At 37.3% G+C, this 19,710-nt stretch overlaps 4 protein-coding genes across 4 annotated transcripts; all 4 read right to left on the bottom strand.

Moving 5' to 3' along the window:
• Window positions 1–24: 24 nt before the first annotated feature.
• LOC131666436 (MYCBP-associated protein-like) lies at window positions 25–2,138 on the bottom strand. Its single transcript, XM_058939094.1, has 2 exons — window positions 1,622–2,138; window positions 25–1,466 (listed from the first exon to the last, which is right to left on the bottom strand). The coding sequence occupies exons 1-2, from the start codon at window positions 2,136–2,138 to the stop codon at window positions 25–27; spliced, it is 1,959 nt and encodes a 652-aa protein (XP_058795077.1).
• Window positions 2,139–3,738: 1,600 nt separating this feature from the next.
• Window positions 3,739–5,977, bottom strand: LOC131666435 (uncharacterized). Its single transcript, XM_058939093.1, has 6 exons — window positions 5,739–5,977; window positions 5,244–5,453; window positions 5,018–5,178; window positions 4,541–4,800; window positions 4,009–4,277; window positions 3,739–3,916 (listed from the first exon to the last, which is right to left on the bottom strand). Exons 1-6 carry the CDS (start codon window positions 5,975–5,977, stop codon window positions 3,739–3,741), a joined length of 1,317 nt encoding a protein of 438 aa, XP_058795076.1.
• A 1,533-nt stretch (window positions 5,978–7,510) lies between these two features.
• LOC131666433 (uncharacterized) lies at window positions 7,511–9,151 on the bottom strand. The gene has a single exon (XM_058939091.1). It carries the CDS (start codon window positions 9,149–9,151, stop codon window positions 7,511–7,513), a length of 1,641 nt encoding a protein of 546 aa, XP_058795074.1.
• A 2,835-nt stretch (window positions 9,152–11,986) lies between these two features.
• On the bottom strand, window positions 11,987–15,884 carry LOC131666406 (homeobox protein ceh-28-like). The gene is made up of 5 exons (XM_058939054.1): window positions 15,778–15,884; window positions 15,262–15,526; window positions 14,782–14,940; window positions 12,477–12,580; window positions 11,987–12,392 (listed from the first exon to the last, which is right to left on the bottom strand). Exons 2-5 carry the CDS (start codon window positions 15,521–15,523, stop codon window positions 12,090–12,092), a joined length of 828 nt encoding a protein of 275 aa, XP_058795037.1. The 5' UTR covers window positions 15,524–15,526; window positions 15,778–15,884; the 3' UTR covers window positions 11,987–12,089.
• Between the last annotated feature and the right edge of the window lie 3,826 nt (window positions 15,885–19,710).

Below are 19,710 nucleotides of genomic sequence, written 5' to 3'. Positions count from 1 at the left end.
CGAACGTGTGCGCGTGTTGCTTTTTTATTTACCGAACAAACGGCAGGACTCCACGACCAAGCACACATTGTCGATGGTCTGACCAAGCAGGCAATGAATTCTAATGAACAGGGCTTGCTGGTAAATTTCCAGATTCCGACCGTCGACGTAGACTTGGCTGTGCCCGTCCTCCGCTTCCGACAATTCATTGACGACGGTGGCTTCTTCGCTCGCGTCATCCGCACCTACTCCGCGACAGCAGCAACGCGCCACGTAATCGTCCTCGTCCTCAAATCTATTGGCGAACATGCAGAGCAGCCAGTACACGAGTCTCTTCTCGGATGCCCTCGGCCGAGCGTAATAAAAGTCGGGTAGCAAGCATTCCCGGCAAACGGCCTGAAGGCGCGCGAGCTTCTCGCGGCGCTCGATCGGATCGTCGAGTTTCACAAGGCTCGACCTCAATCCGCCCAGTAATAAATTCCAATTTCGCTCGCCCGTCGCATCCTCGTGCATGCGTCTCAGTTCGTCCACCAGCAGCGATTTGTAATGGTAACCGGGATTCCTGGCTTGAAACAGCTCGCTTTCCAAAAAGTACGCCTCGTAGGGCACGTCGTCGTCGCGCGAAGATTCGACGCTCGCGCTCGCTATCAAGTCATCGATGATCTCGCGGATCGCTGCGTCGCGAGCGCGACGTCTCAGCAACGCTCTCACGCTCTCGTATCGGGCGTCGCGCTCGAGTTGGCCCTTCTCGCCGCTGGCCACGGCCCAAAGACGCAGCAACAGGGTGCCGGGATAAACCGTCGGATCGACGACGAGCCTCCACGTTTCCGTCGTTACGACTGGTCGCCGCGAGCGAAACCAAATTGGCACTTGGACTCTCTGACCGGGCGGAATTGTGAGGCGGCCTTTGTCGAAGAAAAACCGGCTGTCCACGCGCTCTGCAACCGCGAGCGGCGAGCCGCCAGGCGCAGTCGCCTTGCGCCACTCCACGTGGACCACTCTGACGCCGCGGTTTTCCATGCAAAGCTTGCGCTCCGTCGTGTCGCCGCAGTGCGCCTGAAAGTGCAGTGTCCACGTGACTGATTTGCACTTCTCCGGCAGGATCTGGTAGACGCGCTCGCAGTCGAACGGCGCGTAAACGTATTTCTCGCCGTTCGAGTCTTGGTTAGTTTGCCTCAGCCGTTGCGTCTCGTCGGCGGACAATTTCTCAAAATGTCGCGAGCTTTCGAGCACAAACTCGCGGTTTTGAATGCTGAGTGCGGCTCTGTCGTCGGGATCGTTGAGAAGCGCGCGTTCGGGCTCGTCTGGAACGATCACGATCAGGGGTATCCTGACGACCAAGTCTTTCTCCTCGCGGCAATCGCCATTCCGGCCAATTATCATTAGCTCCTCCGTTTCCGGCTGCTTGGGCTCCAAGTGCTTCATCGCTCCTTGCAGTTGCGCTCTGCGGTGCTTCAAATACTCGCCGCAGTCCCAATTGGAATGCACTGCAACGAAGACAGCTGCTAAGAACTTTGCCCGGGTTTTCCGATCGATCAACGCGATTCTTACGAATTAAGAGTAATTACAAGTCAAGCTGCTTGTCAGCCTCTGAAAATATTTCCCTGAACGGAATAATATGACTTGGAATCGCGGCACTCACGATTAATTTTCGCTGGATCCACGTGTTTTTCAATGAGCATCTTTTCTTTCCTGATGTACGCGGGCAGTGCGACTCGAGTTATGTCCGGCGGTAAAAACCTGTCGTCCCTGCTCTGCTGGACAATCACGTCATCGTCATAGCAGTCACCCCGTCCGTTGTCGGGCTTCTTCCTCAGCCGCTCCTCGACTCTCCAAAACGCCGGATTGCCGCGATACCTGTCTTGATTCGTCACTTCCGTTCGAGCGGCTGCCTTCAACAGGCATCTCGTTTCATTTTTCGCTCGCGCTTTTTCGTGCGCGTTCAACGCCAAATCGATGGGCTCGCGTTTCAGAGCGGCAGCCAGATATTCTTGTCGGCGCTTGCGATCCGCCAGCCATCGCTTCCAGTTTGCCAAGCGACGATCTTCCCGTAGAGATTTTGCCGGCTTTTGGGGATTACATGGGTTTTGCGGCACGCAGTCACGCAGTTGCAGCCGACTATCGTTCTTTTGCTTTCCGATTTTATGAGCGTAATCCATCACGTACAAGAAAGGCATTAAGGTTAAGTATTTGTCAAAAATGAGTTTTGTCTTGTTTTTTTTCTCCGAGTTTTTCTGTCAACGTCATTCGTCATTGCGTGTAGTAGCAAATGCCGTTTCACTGTGAGCTCTTTAATTGATCAAAAACAGCTTAAATAAAATTTGATATAATTCGTATACTTGTCGATGAGTGCAGCGCTTACGATGACGATTTGACATTGACGAAAGCATCGATAAAACGGAAGCTACGTTAACAATTGACCTAATGTCATGTAATAGATGAGAGCTTTTACGATTTTGATATCGTGAAGGTAGCCAATATCACCCACTGTACCCGCCACGGGAAAGTATCAGTTGAATTATTCAACAGAGGAGGAAACAAACAGATTTATAGTACGAAAAAAATGTAGTTTGATGTGATATAAAATATTTTATATCTATATAGGAAATAGACGCTCGACATTCTTTCTCTCGACTATTTCCAGCAGTTACTTCTTATGAGAAATGGCAAATAAAAAAAAGCACGACGTCAGTTAAATATTATAAAGAACTTTTATGAATAGATTTCACAACGATGACGTGAAAAATAATCTTCTTCGGCAATTTCATTTTCATCGATAATAACGATGCTTACGGAAATAGCCTTGAAAGTACGTAGTCAGCAAAGTAAAGGCACGGCCATAATAATGAATTTGCTTGTTATCCTGTGTGCTTGCTGCTGTTTTAAACTGGTATAAGTTTTTATAAATAGCATGTTTTTCTCTTCCTTTTATACTTTAGAGCAAATAAGTTTCTGAAAATAAATCATCGGCTTTGTATGAAAGTTCAAACGTTTACCACGAGTCCCGTTATGGAGGTTACAAAATTAAAAATCAGCGGTATAAAAGTAACTCATGGCAAAAGTTCCATCGACCGACCATTCAAACAATTAATAACAATAACTGCATATTGAATTTTTGTAGGTATTTAAATTTTTTTAAGAAAAATGACGGATTGAGCTATATCGCGCTCTGTCTGCGGATCGTTATCTAGATCATCCTTGCGAAGCCCTAAAACCCATCAACGCTGGAACAATTGGGACATTGGCGCCTTACTGGCCACTTGCCATTGTCCACTCTTTGCCGTTTCTACGCACGCCATCAAGCTTTACGACCGCATGTCCGTATCAAATGTCGTGGTAGTAATTGCGATGATTACAGCGCAATTGACAAAAGAACGAACGTACAAGTAGGATGATTGTGTGCTGCTTCGAAACTCTAAATATTGGCTTATTGCATAAGAATTAAGGGTTGAAACAGCAAAGGACCGTGATTCGTCAAAAATACAAATTAAATTCAGATAACGCGTATTATTTATTCATACATTTATTTAGCTAAGATTCTTAATTTTTGAAAAATATTTTGTTCTAACTGTTCCAGTAATTGACGTATATTCAATTCGCAACATAAATAATGACAATACAGTAGAAAACTTATTTTTCCATCGAAATATTCATCGCACCATCTTTGCATCAGTCGCGCGTACATAAATATTTTATTTGGATTGGATCGTTATCTCCTCCCATTGGCTGTCGTCTCGTCTATACTGGCGATTGAACTTGTCAACGCTTTCTCCTACGTCGACGTCTTTTAATTCGCTCTCGACCAAGTTCGCAGTCGGGATAGAGGGTCGCGCAGTCGGCTTTACCCAGACCCAGTACCGACGCCTTCACCGAGTCCAGCATTGCCGACCAAGGTCGACGTGTCAGTACTCTACTCGATGCCCAGCTCATCCCTAGACTGCCGATCACAGAGCAGTATTATTTCACGTTAGATAAGGTTGCAAGGGTATGTCTTACAAGTGAAACACTTGTGTTCTGAAAAGCACTCACCTCCAAACGGGAATCCAAATTCGATGTCCATTCTCGGTATCTCTGGAAAACCGATTGTCTTCGCAAAGTAGCCTTCTAAGACAATTGCCATTGTCAGATTGAGCCACCAATACAGCCTCGATCGAGCGAAGCACTCGTTCGGCTAACTCGTTTACTTCCTCGTTGCTCGTGTAACTCAACGGTGGTGTATACAGTGCCTCGCGCTTGAATCGCGTGTCAAAGTCTGCCAATATCGTTTGCGCTGTCGTCGTCGTTGCCATTGCCGGAGCCTGCAAGTTTCAATAGCAGATTATTGATTTTTCTAATTGATTTGAAGGGTACTTTTCGTCAACTACATTTGCTCATTCACTCTCGCTGTGCTACCTGCGATTCGGATATAAACGAATGCACAGGCATCTAGATGCATTTCAAAATTTTCGATGGGATGACAATGAGAACTTCGTACGTTCAAATTATTTTATATTATATCTGTAATACTCGGAACTGAAAACTAAATCGATTAAATAAGCTCAAAGGTAGAAAAGAAACTCACAGTAATGTTCATAAGAAGTTGAATGACAAATAAGCCAAATGCAAGGAAAGCCAAAGCAGTAAGGGCAATTTCAAAAAAGTCCGTGATTGTCAGTTCATGGCCCTTGCCTTTGCTGTGGTAAATAGGTTCATGGTAATGCTCCTCTTCGTAGGGTGGGGAATGTACGTGGATGTGCTCGACCGAATGCTGGATAGGCGGATGAGACATAGGCCAGTCGTAGCTTGGGAAATGACCCGTTGATGAAGAAATAAATGGATCCACTGTAAAAATTAAAAAAAATTTAATTTTATAAAATTATTTTATTTCGTATGTTAGTTGTAGTATGCTTATTTTTCCAATTTCTTCGCGTAAATATAATTGATAAATCAAGCAACTGTTTAAATTGAAAATATTTTTATATGTTGAGTAAAATGTCCTAAAATGGTTGATTGTCTTATAAACGAAACAATCGTTTAAATTTAGTGGTGATTTACTAACTGTGGGGCGGTCGTCCTATTTTTCCCTGTGATACAGGAGTCTTCATAACCATAAGCTCACCCTCAATTTCTCCATCGGGATCTGACTCGTAGACTTCATGCTTTTTTTGAATATTTTTCGTTGCATCAATATGGCGATAAACGTCTTCCAGTGTTGTTGGTCTGTAACGAAGTAGCATATTATATCGTTCATTCCATAACGAATTTGACTATGTAAGTAAGTATACCTATTGAGCCATTGTTTGTAATACTTGCTGCCCTCATCTGCTCGAAGTTTGTCATAAGCTGTGACGTTGGGTGCATCAAGAAAATCAGTAAGGAAGCTAGCCGACGATGCATCATTCTTTCGCTTTACTCGTATTGATTTTGTAAAATACATCCCCTTCAGAATTTCTTCAGCCATGTACTCGTGTAGTAAAAATTCGTTCATTTTCTTCCTATTGACTCCCAAAATGTATGAACAAATGGATAATTAAATTTACCCGCATGCTTTTGATGGCCAATCGAGTGCATGAAAAATCATGTCTTTTTTATACATTTAATTAAACGTCACATAAAATATTAAATGTAAGTGTACCATGACTACGAGATGCAGTCGAACATTGAAATCGTTCATAAATATATGTTTTTGCATATACAGTATGTTTTATTACTTACATATGCATGATTTCTCATTGAATGATCAATTTATAAAATAATTATGTGGTTCTACTATATCATACCTATGAAACTCCATCTCGTCAAATGCAGTCTCGGGTGATCCATCGATACTATTGTCATCTGTCGATCTAGATAAGTTTTGTAGATGATACGTTTGATCCATGAGCAAAAAAGATCCAGGAAGTAGATCCGCGGATAGAATATCGTTTTCATCGATGCAAAACTCATTTCCATCGTCATAGCACTCTTGCGAACGAGCAACCGTAAGGAAAGCAAACAGCAGACATCCCGAGAGTTGCATATTAAAAGAAAACATACATCGTCAAGTGTCGAGCAAAGACTGAACAGGACAAGCGCTCCCGATGCAGCCCGGCGCTTCGCCTAATTGGGATAACCGTTAAGTCGGCCCAAGATACCGGAAAGACGCCAGAAGGCGTGAAACCATTGTCACCTACGGCCACCGCTTTTCTACAAGTAGGCTGCCAATTTTCTTGATAATTAGTTGTTCTAGGATGGCTGCTATATCAAAATTTATTATGACGGTTATCGTGCAGCATTTATTCAGCATTCAATTCCTCTTAAGATATCCGATAAAAAATGGAAAGACAGTGCACTTCGGAATGAAGTTACGGTGATGCAAGGACGCAGCTACACAGGATTTTTTATTCTTATTTGATTTTCAAGAATCAATATTTCATTCTCCAATCAGAACTGAAAGAGCTAGATAAAGATAATTATGATTATTTTAATACAATATCAAAACAAGACGGTTTTCATACAATGCCTTTCTAGTGCAATACGTACTTCTCTGAATGATGTGCACTTATATGAGAGTATATAATGAATTATTTCTAGAATAAGTTGTTTTATCTTTAAAGTGAGCAGAATTAAGAAAATGCTTAGAGTAGAAATAAAAAGCGTTTTGCATTAGTAATTTGACATTTTTATTGCACTTCAATGAATATATAATAATACATAATATATGTGTTATTTTTTCATTATAAATAATTATATTTTTATTTGAAAGATACTAAATCAGATTATTTCAATGAGTTAAGAGAAAGGATTATATTTTTTATAATAGACAGGTCTTGGTGGTATGAAAAGAGTTATCAAGTGACAAACAAACTTTTCTCAATTCAGCATTATAATCATCATAACAATTTTCATTATACAATAATATCGAAAAGTGAGTAGTTATTATATATAATCTTTTTATGATCATTTAGTATACGAAAAATAGAAGTTATAATCGTAAAGTAAGAATTCTAATACTTTTATAGCAATCGTTATTCCAACTGTTACAGAAATTAACGGTAAAGGTAATTCTATATCCATTAATTGATTGAATAGAGAAATCATTTAAATTCAACCTTTCATAACTAACGAGATATTTTTTTCTTCGCTTAGGTAAATGATAAATCATCAATTGGTCGATAAACACAATAATATGAAAAATATAATATGGTAACCAATAGGCAGAATCAAATTTAAGCAACTTTACAACCATGTAGGTCCAGAAAACGAGAATTAATACCCAATACGTATAACGGTTGTAGCAGAGTATCGGCTGAGGTTTGTCGGGATTTTGTTAATAAGACTAGTACCACTAATAATAGATCGTCAAGATAAGATACGATAATTTGCTCATCCAAAGCATACTATAAAAATTAAATTATACAAATATAATAAATAACTTATATTTGATTTATATTATATCATCATCAATTATATCAAAATCATATTAAAATTTCAAAAATATCCAATTTCATTGTATCTAATAGTAGTAATTAGATTTTAGCGAATCGAACACAATACGTAAGAAATGAAAAGGTTAAGACAAAAAGTAATAAACTATCAATTCGACAAAAAATGTGAAACAAGACAAGAAGTAACCAGCTTTAAGTATAACATACATATGCTCGAAAATAAAGCCAGTATCTAAAGTTAGTGATTTCCTTCGAGCGCTTGCCAAACCTTTATTACCGGTCCATTTTTTAATTAAGCCAGACTCGAATATCCTTATCATAATTGCATCGAATTTTTCTTGATAAGGCGAACCCGGCGCAAACGCGTAGCCTCTCCAAGTGATCCAAAAGCATGGCTGCATTACTCTCATTGTCAGCATACCGTCGCTATCTCTGTAATTATTTATCAAAAAGTTGCCCAACTGCTCGCTCATAATGCACGCGATAGTTTTATTTTTTGAAAGCTCGTCCACGCAACTAATTGCGTCATCCCAAATACGAGCTTTTCTCTTCAAGTTTTTCATGACTACGCTTTGATTGTCAAAAACATCAAACGTGACATTGTACAGATCTTTATGCACCAATGGAATTAGTCCTGAATTATCAAGATCTACGAAATTGTTCAATGGCGCCTCCTCTGTGGCCTTGAAATTGCTGTCCGTCATTCGTGCGTAGAAAACCGAAGTGTAAGTAAGCGACAATACAATTATACATCCTACGAACGATCTCTCGCCTATACTTGGCGGAAGTTTCGGTGCAGGCATCCCAAGTATTATTTCAAAAACGTTTATCCAGGTCCATATTTTTCTGTCGAACCTCAATAGCTTTGATGCGTTTACTATGATGAATATGTGGAATAGCGTTAACAGCAATCCGAAATAAAGTCTACTCTTGGCTCGCGCACTGGGTACTTGAATAACAGGAACCACTACACAATAACCGTCTGGCTTTAAAATGGTACTTTTGTCAAATGGCTCATTGTTCCAAAAATAAATTTGATTTCCGCTGAAATCTATGCTGCCCTCTCTCATTGCACTCATCATTCCGGAGAAGTTGAACTTTCCTAAATCGTAAACTTTTAAAGTAAAATTCAGAACGTGAGATACCGTCTTGATAATCCAATAATCTATGCCAGATATTTTAGGAACGTCATTAGCTTCAGTTATGCTTATTCCAGGTGGATCAGCGTAAAAAATTGTAGACAGGCTGTATCCATTCATTTCTCGCATTTTGTCTGGAAAAACATCAGCTGTGTCTTTGCTATATTGCTGTTGCGTTAAATGCTTTTTAAAAGGATTATAATGGTGCACAACAAGATCATCGAAAAGGAAATCAGTTTGTACGATCGTTATGTCCATGAATTTATTTTTCCATGATTTCTCTAAGGCTAAGCTGATTTCGCGTGTATGATCGGAATTGTCAGTTGATAATAATGTCAACCATTTTGGTCTTGGCGATCTGGGAAACAGCTCTACATATCTATCTTGCAATTTTTCTAAATCTAACAAATTTTTTCGTGAAGTTTGATCATAGAGCACAATAAAAAAAGCACAGTATCGAAAAGAATTAGTATCACATTTCGTTGTGTTATGAAGTACGTCAACGTTTTTAAAATCGATCAAAACATTTGGAAAGCTTTGACATACTAATGTTCTTAAGTAATTAACTTTGAAAGAAACGTTATCTATATCTTCGTTTATGATAAAAATAATTTGGTAAGGGTCCATCGCACGAGACACATCTAAAACCAGCTGATTCAACAATTTTGAGACTATAGTATTATTTGAACGATCACCAGCTTGAATAACCGACAAAATGTATACAAATAACAAAATTAATATTATTATTGCCATTTCAATAATTTTGAGAATATAACAATAAGCCTTAAAACCGATTGACGATTATGAAATGTTTCTATTCTAGGATGCTAGATATAGATCAATATTAAATATATGTGGTTCGACTAATATATGGTAAGGTAATGATTGTTCAGAAATGGTGTCAAGTCAATTATATTTATTGGTTATACATCATCGTACTTGTGATAATAACACTAACATTTATCACGATAAATTATAATTTTCATCACTTTTGTATGTTTTTGTATGTGTACTACAAGTATCAGAAAAATGCAATATTAATTGTTAAAATTATTTAAGGACTCCGTTAACTTACGAGTGTCGATTAAAGATGAAAATATCAGTGACAGCTGTATAATGACACGCGATCTATGAGAAGCACACATCCATAGAAATGAAATATCTTACAGAGAGTATTCACTTAAATATCTTAGTAAATGTCTAATAATGTCTAATAATCCTGATTTCATTATGCGCGATAAAATATGATAAAACTTCTTGACATATTGTGAGGCAGGAGAAAAACCGTATTCGATCCATTTTGTCATGAAATGTGGCCTCACCATTGTCAGTCTCTTCTTGCCATCTTTTTCCCTTCGGAATTTGCTGATCATACCGTAAAACAAATATTTTTGTACAATACAAAAATTTGTATTGTTTGGATGCACAAGCAATTCGGCACAGGTATTTGATCAAATTTGATCTTTTCGAAATTTCTAACTGCCTCCTCACTTACGCCTTTTCGCATTGAAAAAGATTCTTCATAGTAACAGCAAAAAATCAAATTTATCTAGCTCTTTAAAAGAACTCATTTCATTATTGTCTGATGTAACTTTCAAGTCGGTCAATTTTAAATAGAAATCGGATGTATAAAAAAATGAAAATAAAATTATTTAACGTATAAGTAATCATTCTCTAAAGATAAATGGCATTTTTGCAATAGTGATTCCAAGTAGAACATGAAAGTAGAAGATTATTGTTGACAATAATTTACAAATGTAATCCTATAAACTGGTTCTGATTACTCGTATCAGATTCAACCAAGTCCACGGGTTTCTTTTCAATTTCATGATCCTAGCTAAAATCATCAGAATAATATAGTTTGCTGAGAATCCAAGTATCAAACTAAATTCTTTGATAGCTTTATTTTTTCGTGTTATGGAATAGGTAATGTATTACTTATTTGATTAATCTAGTTTATTAACATGAAATAACATTTTTAATAAAATCAATTACTTCTTTCTTTGGACTAATAAATATCCCCACTGAAAATAAAGGTACGCAAATTTTATATAAAATTCGTATAAAACTTATTATTACATACAAAAATTTGTACAAGATTAATATAAATTCCGAGCAAAATTTGTACAAATTTATTCCAAGAAAATTTATGTAAATCTTATAGAAAATTTGTACAAATTTTCTATGAAAGTCGATTTTTTCTGTAAAATAATGAATGATTAATATTCTGTAAAACGATAATTATTATTTGATCCACCATTTTATTTTATATTTATCTGAATATAAAATAAAAATGAAAAATGAATAATAATTTCATTTTCAATTTTTATTATTAAAAATTTTATTACATTGCTACAAATATATGTACAACTATAATTTTTTTATGTCGAACAATTTGTTGTTTATTTTTATGAGAACTAATCTTGATAGAGAAAAGCCAGTTGAAAGTGAAATTTTAGTTATTATTCCTCAATCTCAATTGTAAAGCCATCATACTGCATCGAAAATTGTTCGGATTAAAAATACGAATAAAATTTTTTTTTATCCGAGTACAATTTTACAAAGTTTATTTCACTCTTCTTCTATTAGATTAAAATTTTTTATCAATTCCGACCTATAATGCATTGCAAAGATCTTTCCAGGCGTACGTTTCTGGAGGTAATATAAATTTAAACAAGTGACAGCTTTTGCTGGTTCTTAATTTAATCGAAAATAAGAAAAGCATTCAATAAATTTTATCAACGAGCTTTGTTTGAAATCTCAGAATTTAGAGTCAAGCCTTCGTTATAACGTCATTAGAGAAATAGCATGTATACTTTGTAATGTCTTAATAAATCGGTTGTGAATTCCGATCATATATTATTATTACCCCCTGTCATCAAATATAAGAAATTTCAGGTTGCAAAAAATTATTTAATGCAGTTTTGATCAATGAACCGTAGTAAAGAAACTTTACGATTCAAAATAAGGTCATGATGTAAGCATAAAAATTTATTGGAACTAGTAATTATATTCGAATTGTAAAATTACTGATGTTCAAAGTTCAGTTGGACAGTAAACGTGAATTGATAACGGATTTTCATCTAGAATCGTTTGAAAAAAAAAGTAATTTTTTTTCGGACAAAAATTTTCTTGAAAAAATCATTGTACTATCAACAATCACGTTTGTTTGTTGTTGGCTTTTAAAAGCTCAAACTACTGAATAATATGTTATGCAATAAAACACAGTTATTTTAAGATAAGAAAGAGATGATTATGAAATGTCGAGAAACATTAAATTGTCAGTACGATGAGCTGTGATGAATGTATGAAATATTCATTATAATTTAGATCTATATGCATTACTTGATCGCATTATAGTGTCTGCAATTCTTTAAATTACTATATCGATCCCTCGGATATACTCTTTTAACTGATTAGAATTTATTTCCAATATTTACAAGATAGGTGAACACGGTTGAACTACATTATATAATACACTCAGCTGGCGTTAACGTACGATAATTATAAATATTTTTTTTCATATGAAGTAAGGGAGATAAGAAAAAGACGATAAACAAAAGATTCAACCGCAGGTTTCGGTTTCAGTCGTCGTTTCCGCATTGTTAGCTGCCGAAGCGAAGACCAATGGGCCAGCAGCCGCAGCGGCCGCAGCGTAATACGGTAAAAATGGGTACTGAGCAGCAGCGGCTGAAGGAAAGTAGGTGGGTTGAAAGAGACCCTGCCTGTGAGCGAGTTTCAGTCGCGATGTCAACTGCTTCTTCCACTTGGTCCGGCGATTCTGAAACCACGTCTTTATCTGTACTTCGGTCAGATTCAGACACTTGGACAGCTCCATGCGCTTGCTCACGCTTAGGTATTTGTCAATCTGAAAATCGAACGACCAATCGTCATATTGATTTCCATTCGCTTCATTTTGTTGCCTCGTTAATGAAGAAAGCCGTTGAGTTACTTTGAATTCAGCCTCTAGCCTTTCGAGCTGCTTCGCGCTGTAGGCCTGACGGGGTTTGCGGTCGATACCGGGTTTCCTTGATCGCCTACCAGCCGGCTTTGGCGCTGAAATATAGGGTCACGCGGATCACTAAGAAATCTTCACAATCCAATAAAGATCGATCAATTGAATATGTATTTGATCACATTTAACATAATAATGATAAATGATGGGTAATCATGGAGGGGCAAAGGCTTGCGCTCGCGCGACTATCCAAAACAAGTCAACCTACTCGTTAGCGCCTGCTAGAGGTATAGCAGGCCAAGATATACGGCCTCGCTAACGAAAGCGTGCCATTAAAAATAAATGTCTTTCCTAATTGCTCGGCTAACGTCGATATTCATACATACACATTCGAATGATGGACCGAGTATAGGTTATTTGCTCATGTGCGTATGTAATGACACCTTCAACTAAACGATCGTCGACGCTCTGTTTAGCGCCTAGATAGGTGCCTCGCGAGCAGGTGCTAAATTTACAGAGCGCGACAGTATACATAGATGGCCGTTTGCCGAGTCACCTATGCCTGCCTATATATCTATTATGCATCTCGAATGTTTTTTTAAGACTTTCGAAAATTGTCGCTCTATTCTTTCATCCGCCTGTTTTCTACTACATCGCTACGATAAACTTGGACGCATCTGACAACAGCGTACATCATATTTGAAAGAATGATTCGAGGCTTGTTTAACTTAGCGATATTACCTCGTACAGATTCACATTTGCTGTGAAAATGGTGTATTGTACTTTTCGATATGTATAAATAAAACGTCATACACGTTTACGACGATTGAGCCTTCATTATTATTGTTCAAGAAACATGTAGCATCACCTCGAAACTTGTAAGCTAGGTAATTGCAAAAACAAAAAAAAACAGCTCTACACGCCAACCGCAACGATGGCAGCTCGTGAACATCCGATCGATAAGTTGCTCAAGTACGGTATGCATCGGTTTTCGAGCCTCGTAAAAATTCATGTATCGCATCTATCGCGTTAAGTGTCAGCGGTTGACGGAACGATTAACGCCCGTTTAAGCCGCGAAGAGCTTGCGAAAGTCATTAGCATTTTTTACGAGGAGCTCACGGGTACACGGAATCTCAGACGCGAGAGTTGTATGTGTGCTCTCTACGATGAGGAGGGCGACGCACGGCTTGCGAGAGAAAGAGTATTTTCTGTGAGAGGTTTCCTGCTTTGGCTTGATTTCACCCGAGTTCTTTGTCTCGTTTATGCGTAGAATCATGATGTTTTCTTTCGATTGGAGTAAAGGGGACTTCTGCCGTAGAATAGGCGAAATCCGACAAGAGTAATCAAGTTTTCAGATCAACAACAAAAATTGTCGATAAAAATAAGCCTATGAAATATTTACAAATACCGTAAATAAAACCTTAGAGATCCCGTGTTGGGGCAATACTTATGAATTCGAGTAATTGTCATCGTCTTAGCCATGCTGTGTTGAAGTAGACGAGCGCCGATAACGAGGTATAGAAACTTTTGCGAGTACGACGATTTTTGGGCGTCTCAATCAATAAAATTGTAAACCCCATTCGCTAAAACTCACAATGATTCAATAACGTATCAAGCACTGACCAACGCTATAATACAAGGCCTATATTATGGAAAATAAATGAAGCATCACTCGAGCAATCAATACGAAATTACACCTAGCGCATAGCCTCCACGCACACATTAAAAGTACAAAGCGTGAGCGAGCGCGAAGGAGGGGGATGCTAGAACGCAGAGGGATGGGAAAAAAAGTAGAGCTTCGTTAACGTTATTAATCGAATTTCAGCGGAACAATAGGAAGTGCCGTGCAGCACGCGAAGGTCCCATCAACGCGCGGCGCGCCAACTTTCCCACCTTATAGCTTGTACATCTCGAGCAGAGGCTGATAAAATAATCGTCTATTATATAATATTGCGTGGGCGTTGCGCGCCAGTATTCATTTCGCTAAGTTTTATACGAGTAACGCTTTCCAGTGCGGTCAGCTGATGTACCGATAGAGAATGGGGAGTGCAATGGAAAACAACCAGTTTTCGGTTGTGAATAATTCAAAGATTTTATAAAAATGCAATGTACATTGAAAACCCGTCGATTACTTGATAAAAATAGATTGTAACCAAGAACAAGTGCGTGGTAAATAAATAATCCTATTAATACTATTCTTATTAATCGTACAAAAATTATATATTGATGAAACGTTAATAACCTGGCCCCGTCATTATCCAATGTTATTTTAAATAATATTCAATTAATGTAAAAATATTACCTTGTAGACCAAATATTTGACCGGGTTTCGATTGGACGAACCAACTGTTGTACAGAAGCGACGCTGAAGCCAGGGATGCTGCGGAATAGTTCGAGGTATCAGCTAAATTCGTCTCGGGAAATTGTAGGCTCGCCGTGTGATATAATTCACTAGTTGTGTCTGAAATTCATAACGTGTGTTGTTCAGTTGAAAAACAATGAATTCACTCGACATCGTTTGCACAGCCGTATCGAACAATGGCAAGTTACATAGAGCACTCAGTCGTTAATTTTAATCCAACCAAACTTTCAAAACATTCAACCGATTAATACTATTACGAGAACTATTCTGTTAAAAATTGTAAAAGCATGTCAATACACTCAAAATTTTGTTTGCAAAGCAAACGTTTCATTGATAGAAAATTACAACGGCGCCGAAACGGCACGCATAAGTATAAAAAAATTTGATAAAAAGTAAGTTCTTTCCCATCCATGCTCATACCTAAATGTTGCATATCGAAGCTCAAACTTGTTCCGCCTTCTTCGGGTGTCTTTTTTCCAAAAGCATTATCTCTATCATTTGACTTTGTTTTCCTAAGGATATTGTCTATGGAAAAAGTAACCGACGTTTTGTTTGAACTTGGTGGTGTTCGTCTGAGAACGTGGTCCGAATCAGACGATGACGTAGAAGCATGCGTCGACTCATCCATTATTTCAACCGGCTCTGGGCTTGATGTCGAAGAATCCATTTCTTCCGACTTCATCGGCTATATTTTTATGAATTAACAATTATTATGATACTTCACAACTTTTATATGTTTGCTATGATATTTTTAATTATTGGTACAGTTCAATATTGCGAAGGTATTACTGACATATAGGTAAATAAATGTTGATATCTTGAATGAAAAGTTAAATCAGCCTGTATATCAAACAAATATGCAGTTTAATGACGAATATTACATTTATTTTTCTGAAAAATTTGTATAAAGTATTTTGATTGTTACAGTTTTCTTACCTTCAGAGTTGTCGATCTATTAATGTGACGTGAATTGACAAAATCGAGTAATTTTCCAACTTTTCATTTCAAAATTCGTTAATCCAACTAATAATACACTTTATTCACAATGAAATCAAGACACTTAACTTTCCTATAAATTTGAATGGTATAAGCCACGTAACAACTTGAAAAAAAATTTTCTATTATCATTCATCGTCACGATTTTTCATTCCGATTCGCAGAAATATTCGAAGAAAAGGTATCAAAGCAAGTTGACCAGAAAGAAAACGACTTATACTATGCGGATCTCACAAAGAACCGAAGCACCTGGGCTGAAAAGCCAGTCAACAGTGAGGCCGATAACTCGCGCGAGCATGGTCCACCCAGCATCCCGTCTCCTTCTAACGGAAGGCGGGGCTTCGGTTCTTGCGTCAAGATTACATATACGCATGTACCAAGATGTTCTGCTTCGTTTATTGAACTACTTTGTACTATGCATCGAGAAATTTAAGTGTGGTTTGAGGAATTTCATACAAATTTTTTGTATCGGAAAATTGTTTGTATCAATGTACAAACAAATTTATGTAACTTTCTGTTAGTAAAGGCGAACTTTTTAAGGAGCTTTTGAGAAATTCCTTTAAGTGTATGAACAAATACAGAGAAAAGTATTGTTACCTGTGGTATCGGATGAATATTTGCATAAATATTTCTTGCGAAATGTGATTCAAGATCAGAATCTTTACTTTTTATTGGAACTTTAATATTGATAATTGATTTCGTCAATGACTGAGTGAAACGAGAGAACTTGAATAAATTAATGTATTTATATTATAAACACGAATGTATACAAATGAAAGGAAGTTACAAAAAATTTATAAGATCATTTCATTTTAAAAAGCTTCGATATTTTTCTAATAAAGAGCTTACAGACATTGAATTCTGGTATACTTTCATTCTCTTTCTAATTTAAGATTTTAATAAAAATGAAAACATCACACGTTTAATTATGAATCTTTCTTACCACATAATTTTATACAGTTTGAAGTTATACTCACATCTTTAACACATTCGTGCCAGCTTTATTACATGAAAGCGCAGACCAGAACCAGCGCATGTAAACGTATTATCTTTTTCAACGTTAAACAATTACTCGAAAAGAAGACTGAAAGCCTCCATGTAGAAAATTGTTTATAGGTCTCACCAACAAATGGTGATATTTAGTGTTTACAATCATAAGTTATGATGCTCTTAGAAAAGAAGAGATTGAATATTGTTTGTATACATTTTTCTTTTCAGCAAACTGCGTGGTCGCCCGTTATTGTTGTCCGTTCTATGATAAATCGTTTCACGATAACTCGTCTTTCCCTTCGAGTTACTTCCATCATCTCAAACCTATTGTGATTTTTATTTCCACATTGTCGTGAAAAAATTGGTCTTTTATTCGCCGTTGAAATATACTTTGCCATGTTTTTCGTGATTCTCCCGATAAATATTACAATAATTTCAGTGCACATTTAGTTTACATTTCTAAGTACAAAGCATGTTGTTTTCTTTGTAGTTCAATGACATATTATAATGAAATATATATTCAAACAGAAATATGTGGAAGATAAAACTGTCGGACAAATAAACGTTTTTTAACTCTTATGTTCAATCATAAGAGTAAAAACACTTACTTCTGAATACACGCTGGCTGCTAGTTAAACGTTAGCTGGATATCAACAAGATAACTTTCTATACTGTAATAACAGTAATTCTCGAAATAAAAAATGGTATCACTTTACGTATATTACTTCTTCAAGATAAGATTTTTCCTATCAAATGGAAAGATGAAATAGCCAATGCTCTTAACAGCTATCTCAGGTAAAAGCCGTGCTCGCTCTAATCGATCTTTTCTTTCTCTCTGTCTCCCTTTTTTCGCACTTGATCTTGTTCCATAACGTACCTCAAGAGCGGGCTCGATGATTAATCATCTGGCATCGCGATGCTCAACGTCTTAGCTACCATTGGCTCTTCAAAAGCAGCAGCTCTCAACGGACTCCGCCCAAACTTCCCAGGAGAGGGGATTTATTGTTCGGCAACTACGCAACGCCACCTCGTGCAAGCCAGATATCAAGTTGCTTTCGTACATTGCTTCTAATTCTATTTCATACTTTTAGTGCATCGCAGATTGTGCTAAATTAATCTATTAAGCTGTGCTCAAGAGTAAATGTCAATGTTAAATTGCAGACGATGACGTCTATATGCATCGGAGTCCAATAAGAAAAAAAAAGAAAAGATTTTACCAGTAGCAATGACATTTATATTCATTCCCTGTTTCAAAACTCACGTTCGATAAATTATTACTTCAACCATATCGATGATGATGTTTTAAAATTACAATTTTTCGTACAACGCAAATGTCGTAAAAGTACCAAAGATATGGAAGGTCGTAATTTGATGCATACTGCAAAAGAAACAAATTAGTTTTTACTCAATAAAATTCCAATTATCTGGAAACCAAATTAACACAAATTAATTACTATATAAAAAATATAGGAACCGACGGTGAGCTCTTATGGACCATTCGTGCGCTACTGAAATTCATCTCGAGCAGCGGCAAAAATGATTTATACCTTCTCTCTGGAAAAGAAAAAGCCAAACGACGCCTATGCGCATTTACCGCAGACACCTCGTGCGGATAGGTGTATAGTATTCCCTCACCCCTCGCCCCCGGTTAGTAATATATGTTTGATTTTTCTCGTGTTTCGCGCGTGCGTGCACCACGAACATCTCGCGCGCGAGCTTTTAGGGTATGTACCTTCTATCTGAGCTGAACTAATAACTCATGAGTTTGCTTTACGAACCGTTGATATAGTTTCTTAATTGTATTTTAATCCTTTTATCTGCGACGATTTACACGTAAAATTTATATATTGTTCTTATAACATTGACGATTGACACAGCATATGCAAGCAGATGAATCCGGCACTTCTGTTTGACAGGATTGTTTAAAGGGGACAAATACGGCGACAGTCAAAATAACATTTGCAAAAGAAAGCAGCGCATGGGATTTATAATTGAATAAAGAGCGAGAATTCCATCAACAAGAAATAAGCAGAAGTGGATGAGCTAGCATAAAATATGATAGTGAGCGCGCGCGAAGAGGTATCATCACTTAATAAAAGTAATAACACGCATTAGGATGGCGAGAGCGCTCAGGTAAAGTTCTCTCGCCCCCTCGCGTGACGAAATGGGGGTGATCGATCATAGAACGATCGAAAGCTCTTCTCTTTTTAATTCGTTTTCTCACTTAGCACGCTATTATTCGCGCGAAGAGCGCGTTTATGAGAATATATTCTCTTTCTTTGTGTCAAAATGATGCTGATTCAACTTCAACTCTACCAAAAAACAAAATTATGTTAAGTAGCTTCTTTGTGTGTAATCTATTTTATTATTCTCAATTATTGTATGCTGCTTTAATTGAATTGTCGTTATTGAATATGATGCCATCAATTGGATATGCCACAATGAAGATTTTTAATTTTCTATCGTCAGCTTGTGAAAAAAGAAATGCTCGCCTCTTATTTTTTTCAAATTAAAGCTTGAATAAATTATATTTCAAATACAAAGCTTTAGTTCTCGGTTCGAACAAATAAATCATCTATTTTTCTAAATAAATAACTATATTGAACATAAAATTATTTTATCTCAATTTACATACACAGTATTGGATGCATTTAACACGATGACGAATGACACGTACTTTAGCTGTAAGAAGCAATTCATCGGATATTTATAGATCGTTTTTGTCCAAAACTAATCTTTTTTATTTATGTTTGATTAAAACCTTTCCCCAACTATACTCAATGTTCTTTTCTTTTTATTTACAAGCTGTGAATTTATATCACAGAGAGTGCGTGCCGCTTTCAAGGCAGTTGCTTTTAATTAACGTGACATTGGTGAATCACG

The sequence above is a fragment of the Phymastichus coffea genome, unplaced genomic scaffold (genome assembly GCF_024137745.1).
Source record: "Phymastichus coffea isolate CEN01 unplaced genomic scaffold, Cenicafe_Pcof_1.1 PCOF00058, whole genome shotgun sequence".
NCBI lineage: Eukaryota > Metazoa > Arthropoda > Insecta > Hymenoptera > Eulophidae > Phymastichus > Phymastichus coffea.
This window is presented reverse-complemented; position numbering and strand designations above follow the sequence as displayed.